The sequence below is a fragment of the Stegodyphus dumicola genome, chromosome 2 (genome assembly GCF_044657685.1).
Source record: "Stegodyphus dumicola isolate Sdum_Otavi_A_Nest chromosome 2, ASM4465768v1".
Lineage (NCBI taxonomy): Eukaryota > Metazoa > Arthropoda > Arachnida > Araneae > Eresidae > Stegodyphus > Stegodyphus dumicola.
Window position 1 is genome coordinate 91,908,977 of NC_140769.1, and position 18,643 is coordinate 91,927,619.

The following is an 18,643-nucleotide window of genomic DNA, read 5'->3' on the forward strand; positions in this document are numbered from 1 at the left end:
ACGTAGATTTCAAGTTAACACCCGGAGAAAAAAAAAAGTCACGTGCAGACTCATGCACTTAATAAATAAACGATTTAATTATTTAAGACGTAAATGTGTGTTTAATTTCACTAAAGACCGCTTATACATGTAGCTTAATAGAACAAGTATTTTCTTCAAGTGATAATATTTCCTATTCACCAGGAAGCAAACTCCGCTAACTGAAAACAGTAAGACTTTGAAGAAGTTTCTTTCAAGATAATTACAACATATTGTAAATATTTTCATTTTTCAAAATAATTATTTTGTGATTCATTCAAAGGGAAAGTTCACTACAATTCCTGTCAACATATACACTTAGGCTTATTCTATCAAAATTAAGTCAAAAGTTTTAAAAAGGGTTACCAAAGTTACCCATTCTTTATTAGCTGAAAAAAATAATCAAATATTTAAGAATTTTATAAAAAGCTTTATATACCCTTTAAAACTCATCAAACTCTCACCTTGTGCAGTTATAGGCGGAGTGGAAATTAATGCCAGTTTTTCTGTTTTCCACTTCTGAAGACATTTTTGACGGTAAAGTAATAAGCCTGCCAATACATCAGATGCAACTAAATCCAAATCCTGAAAACGCACATTAGGAATCAAACAAAAATCTTCAACTTGCATTTTGAATTTAAATTACAATTCATCATTAAAACATAAATCATCTAATCAATTGAACGCAGAAGAATAAAATCGTGCATTCGATTATTATCACCATGTAATATTTCGGTGAAATAAAGAAAATTAATAATACTTACTTTATCAGTGTTCAATATAAAGAATAAATTACATTTTAACTGCAGATATATCTGATTTTCAAAAATGCGCAATACTACTCTGGTCAATCTTTATCATAATAAATGTCAATTTCTTTTATCTGGTCATTGAAAGGAAACCATATAATCATTAACTAAAGGAGGAAAAGATAAGTTAGTTCGCTCATTTGCGACAAAATTGCAAAATTTTTGTCTCAGGATAAAATTTATGAAATAGATTGGAAAGCGACAATTCTGGGATAGATTAGATTTAGAAAAGATGAAAAATCATTTGCAATGGACTATAATTAGTTTTCAATTAGTTTATACTCTGGAGTTCAGCTTGGCCCCGATGGTACGTCAGACGGCACCTTTAAATATCGTAGTAAAAAGGGCAGCAACTCTGCAATTTAACCTGAAATTCAGCTAAAATTCTATATTTTATTGAATATTGAATTTGCTTTACATACATATGAAAGAGCAATTAAAATTTACAGATCATACCACCTTCCTAGAATGATGAATAATGAAATATAGAATGACATCAGTAATTTTAAAATTAAAATTTGTTTATCTGGGCTACATAGTATTCAAAAGAATACAAGCTATAGATATTTAAAACGCGTTTAAATGAAATCTCAAGTCTAAAAGTTAAATCTGAGCAAATTTAAGTTACATTTATTATAATGGGACCATATAAGCTAGTACTGACTAATTTAAAAGGAATTTCTAATTAATGGGAATTTTAACCATGTGCTCATTGATTTTACATTAGATTTTAGAAGATGGTTTTGGTAGGTTTTTAACCGGATAATAAGTTACTATTATGTTTAAAAAAGGGTTCACATTTTCGTCCAAATAAAATAAGTAAATAAATACGTAATTACGTTCGAAATTGGATTTAATTATTAAATATGAGGAAACTATTAAATCAGAAGTAATGCTCAAGCAGAATCTTATGTAAGACTCCTATTAACACTTAATTTACACTATATCTGGGAAAAGGTAGATCAGTTCACTCAGCAGTGGTACTTTCAGAAAATTAAAAATGTTATTTAATATTATCATTAAACACGAAAACACGATATATTAAAGTTGTCACTGGCACTAAACAGTATCATTGAAAATTAGCGAAAATATTAGTTTTTATTGCATTTTTTACTTTTGATTTACATTTTTCTTTCAGTGTGTTTGTTTTTATTTTTTTAATTTTATTTGTTTATTTATTTATTTATTTATTTATTTATTTATTTTATTTATTTATTTATTTTTTTTTTTTAGTTTTGTTTTATTTGGAATTGTTTTGTCATTATTTATTAGTTGCTAACATTGGAATTTTCTGTAGATTGCTTGTATACTTTGTGTTATTTTTTACTTGGCTATTGATAATTTTATATCTATGTGTATTATGCTACCGTGCATGAAATTCTATATATATTAAATTTGAATTTTATGAACAGCTCAAGCAGAATCTTAAAATATCTTCTATTAGAATCATTTCAGTCTTTGGGAAAAATTTGCTGTATCAATATTTTGGAACTTTCACTCGTATAATAGGATGCGAAAAAAGTTTCAGAAAATTTCAGTGATATCTTTTTTTATCACCTCTCCGCCTCATGCTTCAGGTGAAATTTATATTAGCACAGGCAAAAGTCGTGAATTTAGTCACTTCAGTTTAGCTTTCAGTAGTGAGTTTAATAAGATTTCAATGATTTAAGTCTTTGCTCATTAAGGTCTGCCATTCTTGAATGTTCCCTAGTGAAAAGGGTTTCGAAAAATGTTTAGAAAATTTCAGTGTTATTATTTTTTTATCACCTCCCCCCACCCCCGACGGCTCCCAATGAAATTTAGAATAACGCCGGCAAAAGCTGTGATTTCATTCAGTTCAATTTAGCATTTAATGTTTAGTAAGTATTCAATGATTTCAACTTTTGCCCGTAAGGACGGTCTGCCGTTTTTAAGCCCCAAACTAGTTAAAAAAATTATATCTAATTCCTATATTAAAAAAAGAATGGTATCAGTTGGTATATCTATAGGTAATCAGAAAGCGGTAACACATCTCTACGATTATTCAGGAGGCTTTGCTATGGGTTTAGAATTATAAGAAATGAAAGTAGCATGCATCTTTCGAATGGGGGCCCACCAGCGGACGACAGGCAACGTCACTAACACTGTAGTTCAATCTAGGTTTTCTTCGAGATGAATGGGCTGATTGCATGGGCGTTTTCGTGGTTTTCTCCATGTGTACCGTGGATACGTGTCAGTTTCCGTTGCAAAATCGTCCATGAAGACCTTCTTCTCTTAAGCAGATAACCCGCACGTGCTTACATAAACCAATTCTTTCGAGTGCAGGCTTGACCAGGTTACAGATATCACAGAAAAGGATTGCAGTGTGTAATATTCATGCTGTCAAAGCTAACAAAGTGCAATGAGTTGCTCATAAAACTCCATCAAGTGACAGTGCATCATAATAAAAATTTAAGCAATTTTCTTTCTCAAATTAAAAGAAAAAGTAACTCTTAAGTTGATTCAAGCCTGGACACTCTCTAAAATTTTCTATCCTTGGCTGCTTTTGACATGTACCGTGCATTCAAAAGTGACACTTGAAACTAGCGTTAAACAAAAATGTATATCAAATGATCAAAGAGCCGCAAAACGCAATTCTTCGAAAACATTACATAAGAACTGTATTTTAATTTTTTTAAACTAAACTTTGCATTTTTAATAGGTCTTCTTTATTCTGTGCACACTGTGGCTTTCAGAGATAGTTCTAAATGGCAGAAATATAATACAGTAAGTGAATAATAAAAGTTGAATTTTTGTGTAAACTTACATATTTAAATTATTATAAATAAAAATTGTTATTTTATATGATAACGGTATTCGGTACAATCACTGATCATTTTATGAAAAAAAAAAAAAATCTGATGAGTACACTATGGAAATTTCCTGTTATGTTTTACCACCAATCCTCGAATTCCATATCACATATTATGTTCTTACTGCATTAATATAATATTAACAAGACATAGTGCACAATAAAAATTAAACTTTATTTAGGAACATCGCGCATACTCCCCGACAGCCTGCCTGTTTCGCTCTGCTCGCTACTCGTAATAAAAACTTCTCCTCTAGGGTTGCCACACTTATCGGAGGGCGCAAGGCGCGCTCCTTATCGCCATCACCACAGAGTTTCCCCTCAGTTCCTTTAATGGCTATTCAAAGGAACGACATAGGTTATGAAATTATCTCAGAGTATCCGTACTGTCGGGTATTTTTACATGATTACAAAATTAGAATATAAAATTAGAAAAGATCAAAATGCAATTCAATATATAACAAGGTATTGACACATATAATAAACATGAAATAACAAGAAATATGTTAAGATATGAATTTTAAAAAAGTGTTTTAAATTGTTATGTAAGAAGCAAGTTTCTTACATAACGGAGATATCTTAGATGACGTTATCATATCACTAGGCAGCTTGAGAGTTGTGCCGTACACCAGTTCAGCACAAGATGACTGTAGATCTTCCTTTACGGCTGTCCGAATACCAAGCATAACAACTGGTAGTGTTTCAGTCCAGTTATTGGTCTCGTGAGCCTTGAGAGAAGATTTTAAATGTCGATGAAATCGTTCAACAATGCCGTTGGACATTGGATGATAGGCTGTTGTTGTGATTCTGTTCGTACCCAAAATGCGCGTGAATTCTGCAAAAAGTGCGGATCTCATTTGAGAACCTTGGTCTGTTGTTATGATCGATGGGCAGCCAAAACGAGATATCCAACAGTTGAAGATGGCTCTGCAAATGGTTTCCGTTTTCATATCCGGGATGGGAATGGCTTCAGGCCATCTGGAGAATCTATCTATTAGAGTCAAAAGGTACACATTGCCTTCTGATGGAGGTAACGGTCCGACGATATCCATATGGATTTCTGAAAAACGTGCATCAGGAAGAGAGAATGTGCCCAGTGGTGCTTTAGTATGCCTAGTAATTTTCGATTTTTGGCAAGATTCACAGGATTTCACCCAATTTTTGATATGACGTTTCATATCGGGCCATACATAACGAGAACAAATAAGCTTCGTAGTAGCTGCAATTCCTGGATGTGACAGATTATGCAGATGATTAAAGATGAGTCTGCGAAAGGAATTCGGAACAAATGGACGAGGAATGTCTGTTGATATGTCACAAAGAATATTACCATCAGAATATTGGCACGGTTTAAATTCCAGTTTCAAAGATGATGTGTTGTTTTTGAGAAGGTCTTGTACCTCCGGATCATGCCGTTGAGCTTCCGAAAATTTTTTAAAATCCAAAAATGGAGATTTTGTTATGGAATCAATTTCGATTCTTGAAAGAGCGTCAGCAACGACGTTTTTTGAACCTTGCACATGCCTAATATCAGTAGAGTACTGAGAAATAAAATCTAAATGTCGCACTTGTCGAGGTGAACATTTATGAGGGTTCTGTTTAAAAGCGTATATTAGCGGTTTTTGATCCGTATAAATTATAAAATTTCTGCCCTCTAGCATGTGTCGGAATTTCTTAATTGCAGAATAAATAGAAAATAATTCCCTATCGTACGCGGACCATTTCTGTTGACTTTTATTGAGTTTCATAGAGAAAAATGCTATAGGTTCCCATGTTTGTTGAGACAACTGCATAAGTGTGCCGCCTATTGCGACGTCTGAGGCATCTACCCAGATGCTTAGCTGGGCTCCGGGAATAGGGTGTCTCAAAAGGGTAGCCTGAGCAATGGCATTTTTGGCAGCAATAAAGGCTTGTTCAGCATTCTCGTTCCAATTTAATTGTGGGGATGAATCCTGAACACGAGAACGAGATTTCTTTTTATTAATATAGCCTTCTAACAATTTTATTAAAGAAGAAAGAATATGTGCTGCTTTAGGTATGAAACATCTATAAAAGTTAAACATGCCTAAAAATCGGCGAAGCTGAGTGAGAGTGGTAGGTTGAGGAAAATCTAAAATACATTTGACTTGGTCAGGAAGAGGTTCAATTCCGTTTTCACTAAGGTGAAAACCTAAGAAATCAATAGATGTTTGACCAAAGGTGCATTTTGAAACATTTATGCAAAGTCCATATTCCTGAAGTTTGGAAAATAAAGCTTTCAAATGCCTGCAATGTTCCTCAGAATCTTTAGAGGCTATGAGCAAGTCATCGACAAAAGCGTAAACGCCTTCTAAATCCCGCGTGACTTCATCTATAAAACGTTGAAAAGTCGCAGATGCATTGCATAAGCCGAATTGCATACGGATACTTTCGAATAAACCGAATGGTGTGCATATGGCGGTTTTGTGGATGTCGGCTGGGTTAATTGGTATTTGATGGTATGCCTTAATCAGGTCGACATGACTAAAAATTTTAGTACCGTGCAATGCAGCAGTAAAATCGGCTAAACATGGAATAGGGTATTTGTCTTTTATTGTTTGAGCGTTCAATGCTCGATAATCTCCTACAGGTCTCCATTCCAGACTTCCCTTTTTTGGAACCATGTGAAGTGGGGATGCATAATTGCTGCTCGAAGGTCTCAAATGCCCCAATTGCATCATAGTTTGAAATTCTTGTTTTGCTATTTTTAAGCGATCTGGAGCTAACCGACGAGGTTTTGCAACCACAGGTGGACCTTTAGTTATGATATAATGAACGGTGTTGTGTTTAACAGGTTGGTTAGGATCTGGTAATCTAGTAACTGAAGGAAATTCTATTAAAATTTTGTGATATGGTGTATCACTAAATACAGTTTTTACTGAATAAATGCTTGCATTTTTCACGCAACCGACGGTTTTAAAATGCGTTTTTAAATCTTTGAGACATTTGTTTCTGAGATCAGGCACCAATTCAAAGAAATGGAGAAAATCTGCTCCAAGAATGGGTGTACTAACATTTGCTATAAGAAAAGTCCATGTAAACTGTCGTCTTAATTTGAAATCCAAAGAAAGTGTTTTTTGACCATAAACATGAATAGTAGAAGAATTAGCAGCGAAAAGTGTTTGTTGGGACGAATTCCGTTTTTGAGAATTATTTGCTGGAAGTAAGGACACGTCAGAGCCGGTATCGACCAAGAATGAAAGGTTTGTTCTACGGTCACGAACGAACAGGCGACGTGAAACTTGAGGCAAAGAATAAGTCGCCTCTATTCTTTGCTGGTTTCGTTTCCCTGCCATGAACAAGGTTTTGTACATTTGTCATCTCTACACTTTTTCCCAAAACGTCTATGATACCAGCAAATAGAATAATCTCTCCTTTTTGGAATTGCTTCTTTCCTTATTGCGATCTCCGCGATTTGGCGAGCGACCACGAGAAAGAGAAATGCGATCAATACGTTTGTTTAATTTTTCTATTTGTTTAAATAATTTATCCTCAAGAGACTGATCGACTGTGCGAGAAACGGCACAAGTCCCTGGGGTTGGATTTACTTCTAAAATTCTGTCGGCAATTTCTGCAGCTTTATCTACAGTTAAATTGGAAACCGCTGCCAAAATAGACTGAACAGTCGAAGGCAAACGTTGAAGGAATAATTCTAACATTAAGTTATCAGGAACATTTAAAGATTCTGCTCGACGTTTCATATTTCTAAGCAAATCGGAAGGTTTTCGAGAACCTAATTCTTCTCCAGATAATAATTGGCGAATTTCTTGCTGTGAAGATTCTCCTGAACGATTTATTAACTCAGTTTTAAGCTTTGCATATGGATCAATAGGGTCTGGTTTCATAAGTAAATCCCGTACTAGTGATGCGATATCTGGAGGAAGATGAGAAACTACATAATTATATTTAGTAATGGATTCTGTGATAGGTTTGGGTGGCAAGAGCAAAAGTACTTTCACACATAATAAACCATAAAGATGGGTCTGATCGGTTATAAACCGGAATTTGGACGGCATAAACATCAGACATTGTGCAAGGTTTTTAAGCCAAAATAAAAGCAAAAATTTAACTATAGAAAATGAAATTAAATGATAAGTAGAAAACAGAATTATAAAATGATCTATAATTACTACTCATCCGTGATTCGGAGGATGAAAACCGATGTAATCCATTACTTCTGGTTTGGAGATCTTGAGTGATGGCTTGTAGTCAAAACCGAAAGTGCTTGAGAACTGTTCATACGATTTAACACAGTCCGGGTTACCATTATGGAAATTTCCTGTTATGTTTTACCACCAATCCTCGAATTCCATATCACATATTATGTTCTTACTGCATTAATATAATATTAACAAGACATAGTGCACAATAAAAATTAAACTTTATTTAGGAACATCGCGCATACTCCCCGACAGCCTGCCTGTTTCGCTCTGCTCGCTACTCGTAAGAAAAACTTCTCCTCTAGGGTTGCCACACTTATCGGAGGGCGCAAGGCGCGCTCCTTATCGCCATCACCACAACACCACATGACTTCCTTGTACGGAATATTAAATTATACGCATTTGTTTCTCGCATTTCTTTTAAACTTATTGGATTTAATTAAATCTACTTCGCCGACAGCGCATAAACCACAATAGAATAAAGGCATTCTTTAAAATTCACTCTATTTGTTTAACATAGCGACACTCTGGCACTAGGTTCACTTAACAGTATTATATTTCATTCATATTATAACTCAAAATGCACAAAATGTATATCATTTAAAGAATTATCTAATCGTTGCCACATGTTCTTTTCAAATACTATAATAAAGCTAGAACGATGTAAAAAAGAAATTAAGCAAACAAAATAAAAAATAAACAGTTTTTCACAGACGATTGAGTATTTCTCATTCAATTAATGCAGTTTTCCCTTCGCGACAAGAAAAAAATACATAAAAGCTCAAAATATCTGTATTAAAATTACTAATTATTAAAAATTAAATTACTAATTATTAAAAATTAAATAAATCTTAAACACTTATTTCCTCGAAAAAATTCCAGAAAGGATTAAGCATGATTTAATTCGCAATAATAAATGAAGGCGTTATTTTTGTTGTTGCGAAGCTTAGTCTCTCCAGATTGGCAACAAATCTACAATTCTGCTGTTTCAAATGTAAACAAATATGTCCGCCATGTTATTTAAAACTTAACCGCACTTAAACAGCTTTTAAATTGTTGATAATTGTACAAATATTGCTTCCAGAATTACGAAAGGCATAAAAACCTTAACCGGAAGATAAGAACAACATAATTCAATCATTTTTAAAGCAAAAAATGTACAATTTACAAACATATAAGAGTAAAGAATCTGAGATCACTGTGCCGAGTAACAGAGTGGATATATATATATAAATATAGTATTTATATACGTTCGGTGCGGCCGATTGCAACCAAAATACGAGGTACACATCTACATGTTATAGCAGTCCTATATACGAAATTTCAACGTTCTGAGGCTACTCGTTTTTGAGTTATGCGAGATACTTACGTACATACGTTCGTACAGACGCCACGAAAAATTCTCTTCAGAATTAATTTTAAAGCAGTTTTATAATTTTTTTGAAGGAAAAGAGTATTTTATTCTGTCCTTACGTACAGATATCACGCAAAAACATCGTTAAATTGCATTCGATAGCGGTTAAAATGGATATTTTCGTTGAAATATGCTGCCTGAACCTTTTCGCGATTACAATACTTCCTTTTTACTTTGTACAAGGAAGTAAAAAACCGTCAGCATTAGGCTTATAGAATTTATTACACTGTTTATGACATAAAACAAATTTAAGATTGAAAAAAAAACGAAATATTTTACTTTAGTGGAAAAAAGTATATTCTACGTTTTCCTGACTGTTATTCTTTCTAATTTCTATAAACTATATGAAATATACTTACGCAAGATAAAAGCGCCATTAACTCAGAGGCAGTTTTAATAGCTTCTTTTCTAGCATCAGAAGGAGTTGTACACCACAAGAAGAGCGCCTGAAGTCTAGGGAAAATATAAACAAACATATATAGTATAAGCATTGCACATGTTATAAAGATTTAAACACCAATTTAACAATTCACGTCTTAAAAAGAAATTAAAAATTAAAAAAAAAATTAACGAAGTATTTCTTCCTCATTTTAAGAAAAAAGATATAAAGAAGGCAAAGACTTCTTCTTACGTATTTATTTCATCTTGAATAAAATCAAAAGGTCGCCTTTATAAAAAATCGATAAAATGTCAAAATCACAAAATAAACGGTTGTATTCCGGATATATTAGGATATATTACACTTTTTTTCCTAAGAATCGGTCCGCTTTGACTTATGGAATTGTTAGAAAATATGACATGCGCAAACAACAGGCAAAACGACTATTCTTCCGTAAACTGAATGAGAAAGAAGTACATATAGGAGGTTGAAGAAGCAGTGTTAAGGACTCTTGGATAATTAAAATTGCGCATACACTTACTTTACTAACAAGCAGCAGATTTATGAGCTATACCTCAAGAAAACACTCTCTAAGAAGAAAGAAAAGAAATGAGTCATTAAAGTTAATTCATTTGTATATTTAATTGATTATAGCAAAGAACACGAGGACAGTCGGCCTAAGGGAAGAGATACCTTCGTAGAAGACTTTCCGATCTGACTCGTATTTATACTATACACAGGGAAAATCATAAAAACAAAAGACAGTTAATCAGTAATTCCGAAATTGGGCACGGTGATTTCTTTGCTAAATCTGCTTTATTAAAAATTGAAATATTTTCACTGAACGCGGAAGAAATTACATTGGTATAGTATTACGAATTACACTCATGACCATAAATTAAGGATAATGCAAAATCAGGCAAAGGAAGAGTTAGAAGCAAAACAAATTTGACTTATTTGTAAAGCTTATTTATTAAACAAAAGGTAAAGAGCAAAAAAAGATGCTATACGTTTGATGTTATTAAAAAAATTAGCGATTTTTTCTCCCTGGAGCAAATTACAAAAAAGACCTATTTACAAAAAACCAATATTACATGGTTGGTATGATTGTTAATACATTGTATGTCTCCCAGACGATGCAATACAGTCCGTACAACGCCTAGGCATGCTGATTATCAAATTATCGATCTCATCTTGGGGAATATTACACCACTCCAAAAGCAATGCCCTCCGAAGTTCCGGTAGACATGTAGGAGGAGGTTGACGGGCTGCAACTCGTCGGCCAAGCATGTCTCACACGTGCTCTACTGGATTCAAGTCCGGTGAGAATGCTGGCCAGTCCATACGGGTGATATCCTCCGATTGAAAGCATTCGCTTACGATGTTTGCACGGGGAGGACGGGCGTTGTCACCATAAACTCAAATTGTTCGCCCATGGCGCCCTGAAGCAAACGTACATGTTGTTCCAGAATGACGTCCCGATAGATTTGGCTTGTCATGGTTCCAAATTTGAAGATGCAGGTCAGTTCTGGAACCCAGAATAATTCCATCCCAAACGAGCAATCATGCACCACCGTAACGATGTCGTTCAATGATGTTTTCTTGGTGGTATCGGGTACCTGGAGCTCTCCACATGAAAGTCCGGCGAGAAACAGACTGCAAGCTAAACCTGGACTCGTCGGAAAACATCACACAAGCCCACTGTTGCGGTGTCCACAATGCATGCTCTCTACTCCAGGCTAACCGCAGGTGACAGTGAGTTGCAGTAAGTGGAACGCATCTGACAGGTCTACGAGCATATAGACCAATCTGCCCCAAGCGTCTGTACACGGTTTGCCCTGAAATTGTCGTACCAGTGGCTGAAGAGAGCTGACGAGACAGGTCTGAGACTGTGCTCCGCTTGTTTCTTTTGGCAGTAACTGCCAAATACCGATCCTCATTTGGCGTTGTAACTCTGGGACGACCTGTTCTCTAACGTCTACTTACATTACCATCATCTTGGAATCGTTGCTAAAGCCTGGAGATGACACTCTGGGCAATTCCAAGTTCATCTGATACTTCCAGTTGGGTACGCCCACATTTCAGACGGTCGATAATTCTACCACGTAAAAAATCATCCAAATACGTCCTTTGTGTCATAAATATTCGGTTATTGCACTGAAATGCTTATAAAGCGCCTGCGAACAATTTTACTTCTTTGCCTGTATTTCTTATATATCACTCTCTTACACTCTCGTCATTGTGACGTACCATCGGTGTCATCTGGTTACTTCCTGAAATTTGCATATGATTCTTGAAGATGTGTGTAGTGATTTTACGGGTGATATATTTATTTTAGAGTTCGATTTCCGCATGACTCCGAATTATCCTTAATTTATGGACATGAGTGTATTTTCAATTCTATAAGTTTATATCAGTAAAACTATATTAAGGCTAATTTTAGAGTGCCTTTTCGTATGAAAAGCCACTAAAAATTTGCATGCAACCCGCATCCCAGGAGTGTTATAGTAACGTAAAGGCTTAATACATTATAATGAGCCGTTCAGCCGGTATAGTGGTTACTGGCCCTGATTGCCGTAGCCATGGGCCTGGTTCTGAATCCCGGAGAAGGCATGTAACTGTCTGTCCCTTCATAGGAGGCAAAGGTGGCCACCTATTAGATGCTTTTATAATGAAATGGCTACTACTTTCAGTTCTTCTAGTGGTGCAAGGCTAATGGCTATTAAACAAAGCGCCCGGCCATTAAAATATATGTTACAACGAATCCTCTCTAAAACAACCGATCATGGTTAAATACAATTTTTGTCTTCCGTGGAGTAATATCGTCCGAGTGCACGGCAGAAACGGGACAAGGATCCATCTACTAGAGGAATTTAACGACCTCGTAAAGTAAACTGCACGGAAAAATTTTCCTCTCCACCAAGGAGGGTCTTCACACTTTCTAATGAAGACATTTAGTAAGTTCCTCTCCCCCCTTTCAAAAAGCTAGAAGCTACTACTCAGTTTTACTTATAGCAGCCAAATAATAACCAAAATGCGCAACATAAAAGTTTAGTTTGGTTTAATTGATTGGGGGGGATGCCTTGGTGCAGGACTTTCTAAGGCAAACTGGCTCGTATACACGTTACACATGGGAAAAACCACGAAAACGGCCATGCAGCCAGCCCGTTCGCCGGAAATCGGACGAAACTATTACCGTTCAGCGACTTTATCGCTCGGCCGCTGATAGGCTCGCATAACAGGAAAAAAAAAAAAAACGTATAAAAAATACAAAACACAAGAACATGTAAAGGATATCTAATAAGCGGGTTAATTACTTGGGTAACAATAACAAATGCAAGACCGACCAAAGAAAATAAGAGTAGAGTTAATCGTCTAGGAGAGCAGACGTTAAATATAAACACTTGTTCATATGATAAGAAATACTGATTACTTTCAGTGATAATCATGTACAGGAGGTGGTCGCGATGAGAGTAATCACTAAAAATAAAAAAAAACACTTCTTTGTATATTTGATATAAAATATATTAATTAAAGTACATATGTTCTTCGTTAAGACACAGAGTCTTCATCTAACTTACAGAAGTCCTTCAATAAGAAAACTTCCAACCGAGAAGACGAATTCTTAATAAAAATGTAAAGACGCAATCTCAACATGGAATTATGCAAGAAGCAGTGGATCATCAGCGCATAACCGACTGAAGGAAACCATATTGTTTTGTCTACCAAAATATTTGCTCCTTGCCTTTTCAATGAATTCTTAAATTTGATTCTGTGTTAATTGGTATTTAATTTCAAGTAATTATAAGACTTAAATTGTCAATGTGGGAAAACCCTCACGTTTCTGTACTTAAGAACTTAAATAGAGAAATGAAAATTTAGCAAAATTTTGGTGTTCAGTGAAACTGTCACATTTTCATTAGAAGTACTCAGTTTGACGTGGCCAGAAAGGTCTAAGCCGTATGATTTCTGCGCGATTCCCCCTTTTTTTTTCTGAAAATTAAATTTTTATTTTTAAACGTCCGAATTTTTTAAAATCTTAAATAGCAGTCGATGGGCCGAACTGTACTGACAAAACACGAACTCCGATTCACAGGCCGCTCTATTTGACAAAATTATTTTAGAACCTTTTTCATGTATAACAATAATTAAGGCATATTTTCACATTATATGCTATTTATCATTTCTTTTATTATTTTTATTTTGCTCATTTCATGACAAAAAATGTCTCCCCTGGTCTAAAATTAAATCCACGTTAAAGAGAGGCTGCTAACAAACTGCGCAACAAAAAGCCTTTCATTAATCTCTGGATTTTTATTTATACTTTCCTTATATAAGAGAGAAATGAATTTTTAAAAAATAATAGGCATATCCTTGATAACAGTTTTTGATACCTGTATCTACGTCATTTTATTTATAACTAATAAAAACATATAAGAATGTAATATGCATTTACGCTTTAATTCTTTCTAGCTATACAATTCAATCAAAAATGAAGCCTTATGATATAACAGTATATTTCTGCAACAATACATAACCGACTAAACGTATGGATAATAAATAGTATTAAAAAAACATAGGTTTTTTTTAATACTATTATCTATACGTTTCTTCCCATCAGCTTTATTTGATGGATTATTAAATATTTTCAATAATACTTTGGTATTTTTAAAAAGGAAATATACAATTAAGTAATTTTTTTGACAATCTTTCGTTTAAAAAGCATACGAAAACAAGCAGTTAGCGAACTGAGTTCTTATCCTATACTTAAACAAGCGCATTTTAATTTTTAAAGCGATGCACATTAATAACATTTTTGCATTCAGCAACAGCACTAAACCTTGCACATCCAATTTTTGAATTCCAGTGAAATTCATTTGATCCTCGAATGGAATTTCGGGTTTTTTTTTTTTTTTTTTTTTTTCCCGAGTTTGCAGTTCGTTAGTCAAAATAACTTTCATAGCTTTGTAATGACAGATCGGTATTATTTGGAAAATTAAATATGCAGTTTAATTTGCACGACGCAACATTCTAAATGAAAGACTTTCACACAGTTACGGTTAAAATTACGAAAAAATGCAAAATACTGTATCAGTAGGGTACGCAGATTATTCACATAATATTTACAAGTTTATTTTGTTTGGTATTGAAAGTAATGGAACGACGAATTTAAATTCGACAACAAAGTTGTCTAACATGACATATAACACAACATTTGATAACCTTAAGGGTTCTTGAGCTGACAAGAAAAACAATGCTCTCTAATCAGATTTATTCTTTCAATGTTACGCAAACTTTCTTCACTTTATCTCCTTTGTTGATACATTAAGTAATAATGTTTTTATGTTATTGTGTTATCTAACTTTGGGACTTCATTCTTCGCTCTTTATTGGATCATGTATTAAACATCAAGAATTTCATAACTAGATAAATTCATGTAGAAAATACTCCTAAACAAACTTATAATTGATATGTTCCCATGAGCACTGTAGTATTATTTTCAGATAGACGTAATTTTACGTCAAACAAAGCATGCGTCGTATATTCGCCTGATTACTGCTCTATAAATACACAAGAATAATTGTAAATTTAGTTAAAATTGTTTTCTATTGCTACACAAGAATACACAAGAATAATTGTAAATTTTGTTAAAACTGTTTTCTATTGCTAAATTAAATATAAATTCTACTTTTAATTTTTCTAGAAAAATAAGACACACAAACAAGGAAAGAGCTTGTCATTCAAAAAGCCTTAGCTTTACGGGATGTCAAACAATTTTTCCAAGTTCGCTAGCTTCGAAGATATTACGTAAAAGAAATTTATAAAGAGAAAAGACACACACAAAAAGCGTCTGTTGCTAACTAGCTGGAAATGAAGTAATAATTAGTCTTTATTTTGCCTTAATTATAAAAGCATTTTATTTCTAAATAATTATTCTCTTGTTACGTAATTATTGGTTATTTAGTCTCATCAAAGCCTGCAAGAACTATCTGCCTAAGGAAAGATGTTCTAATGGCAAAACTTTTAAGTGATAATGGCTCATATTTGCGACCCTATGAGGAAAATCTAGGAAACATTGCACATAATCATCCAACATCACGATCCGGGTATGAATCACAAATGAAATTACCAGTGTTTTGAAACATCAGGCACTCAGCAACTGGTTGAGCTTATGCAAAATACTTGTAATTGCTAGTAACTTTGAAGAAAGAAAAAAATTATCTAATTATAAGCACTCCGGATTAGTTTCCTTTGCATATTAGTCATTCACCAGGATATTAAGCAAATTCGGAAAGCACGACTGTCTGCTGTAATAAATATACTCGTTCAATAAGGTTAAAAAGCAGAGAGGATGAATATGAACAGATTTCAATTTACGCTTTGGTTGTTAAGTAAATTTACCGTATTAAAAATTTTATTATTTCTCCGACAGTTAAAAGATTTACTTTATTCATTCCTTTATTCTCTATTTCTTCAAAATATGTAGCTAACAATGAAAAATATAAAAACTTTAAGATCTTGCAGAACGGATCATACGCATATTTCCTATTTAGTAAGGAAATTTTGTACTGGTTTGACATATTTGGATTCCTGGTCATGGACATCAATGGAAGAAAGTAGCTCGCAAATAAAATAACCGAGCTCGTCCAAGACCTTCAGATCTATTTGCACGAATAATTCAGACATGCTTCAGGGTTTAGAGAAAGACAGCACTAACAATACAAATTACTTGTGCTCAGTGCTTTAAGTCAGACTCATTAGTCTAACCTGAAGGTTAGTGGCCATGTGATAAGAGCGCTGAGCACTAGCAATTCGACTCGGATTCGGATCCCAGTAGCCGAATGGGAGGTTTTAGTGCTTTTCTTACATGTTAACATGATTTAAAGCTACTTTTTTTAAAAACCCCATATCCTTAGCGTGCTTGGGGAAAATCCAAATACTCCAATTTGGTATATTTTAAATGAGGGTTAAGTGATTTGGTACTACACAGCTTCTAAAACGATCGGTTCTTAAATTTTGCAGTGCTTTCATTTCGTTACATACTGTCTTTCATATTTTAGTTAACCATAAAAAATAATTGTTAAGCCCACAAGCATACCTGATCTCTAAAACTTTACTGCTGTTCCTGTGGAGATGATACCAAAAAATATAGTAGTCAAGTCGGAAAATTTTTTAATTACCCTTTTGATACTTTCGTATAAGTAAAGGAAGGAGGCTCACAAATTAAAAATTGCTGTTTCGTACTAATATATATTTGCGGAGTTGCAAGGAATAAAAGCCTTAATAGCCGCTCTAGAAAGCTATTGAATCCAAAACGCAGCCTGAAAGAAGAACGAATACGAAACTAAAACTATACGAACCAAATTTTAAAATATTAGTTGAGTACAAGTTTATTTATTTTTTAATGGCCTTTTTTTATTTTTACACACCGAAGCCCTTACAATGCAATTTTTTTTATTTATCAAGACAATTTTTTGCCAAATTAAGCTTTTACTCATATCCAGGCTTGCGAAAATAGAATACAGGAAGTCTGATCAAAATGAGTCATGAGTGAACGAAGATTAAGAAAACGCTGTTTCACAATACATTGATAAGTGACTTCATTTTATCATGGTAATACATTCAGCGTAATAAAATACTCTATTACTCTTGAAATCTGATATCATTCAACGAAAACCAACTTTCAGTGCACCATCATTGAAATTACTTCATAAACAGAGTTAGAACCTCAAGCTTTGAAACATATCAGACGTACTGCAAAACTGCGTTATGTAATCGAAGAATGTTACGAGATAAACAGACAGATAGCAGTACTAATCAAAATTCAAGCAATGTAAATAACTTAAAAACCATTATATAAAATAGTTCATGCACATCAGCAAGTATGCGCGAATATCTCCACTAATTTAACAGTGAATATTAATATGGATGACGTGTCTGAAAAAGAAAGTACCCAGCTGACTTCAGGCTCTGCCTAGACCTGAATTGCAAGTGTAATGCTACCCAATGCCCATCCCCATAAGTGGCTGCACAAACTAACTGCTTTAAATACGTGTATTTAAATGTAAATGTCGCATCGGATGTACTGAACAGTCAAAGGACAATATCTTAGAATATGTATGCAAAAGCATATGTACAGTACAGTCTGCGCATACCGCAGTGACATAGCAAGATGCTCCTATGAACAGTAGAAATGTATACTCACATGCCCCGCCATGTCAGACATCCTAACCTCATTTGCATAACTGCCAGAGCAATTATATTGCTCAATATGTATCAAAATCTAATGTCACGTTGGACATAATAAAAACACTGCTGAATCCGAACGCTGCACAAACTGTAAATGTAATACCACGTAACGCAAGTGTAACGTCATTTCTGAATAGTAATGTAAAGTCATATGCAATGTTGTATCGAATTACGTAACATAATATAGAAAATACTTACAGTACCGCATTATATGCAAACACTGTCATAAATAAGTATCTATGTGCCTGTACAAAAATCTCACAGGTACAGCAGGACCTCTGCCTTGAGCACCTATAATGTCTATATATCAGGTCTGCCTGTACGCCATCCTGAAACTCAATCACATAAAAGCAAGAGCAAATATAGTGTTATAAATGTGTTCTATATGCAATGTTGCTCCTGACAATGTATTTACAGAGTTGAATCTGCATAATGTAATTCGTAAATGTAATGTCAATAATGGTAATGTAATACCACTATTATCTCATATCTCATATATAATGTCAATGCCGTATCGCATAGTGTCTATATGACATGCAATGTCATAATTATGTAAATATGTATATGCACAGCACTATTTATAAGTGCACTGAAGTAATTTAGTTGCAACCGCCTTCTGCACACGCCTTCTGTAGTGCATATGTACTAGCCCTGCATGAAAGCTCTCCCAAGTTCATTTTCGTAATTACAGGAATAATTATTATGTTCTATATGTACCTATATGCAATCTCTAGCCAACTTTAGATAAGGGTGGACGTGGTGCTG

General features: G+C 34.2%; 1 protein-coding gene across 4 annotated transcripts in view; it reads right to left on the reverse strand.

The window, feature by feature from the left end:
• LOC118202146 (diacylglycerol lipase-beta-like) overlaps positions 1-18,643 on the reverse strand; it is a 189,706-nt gene that overhangs the window by 36,470 nt on the left and 134,593 nt on the right. For all 4 annotated transcript variants that reach the window (XM_085810900.1, XM_085810898.1, XM_085810899.1 and 1 more), the window contains exons 6-7: positions 9,609-9,702; positions 483-603 (exon numbers count right to left, since the gene is read on the reverse strand). In XM_085810900.1, coding sequence (XP_085667026.1) covers positions 483-603; positions 9,609-9,702 — 215 coding nt within the window. The remainder of the gene's footprint in view (positions 1-482; positions 604-9,608; positions 9,703-18,643) is intronic.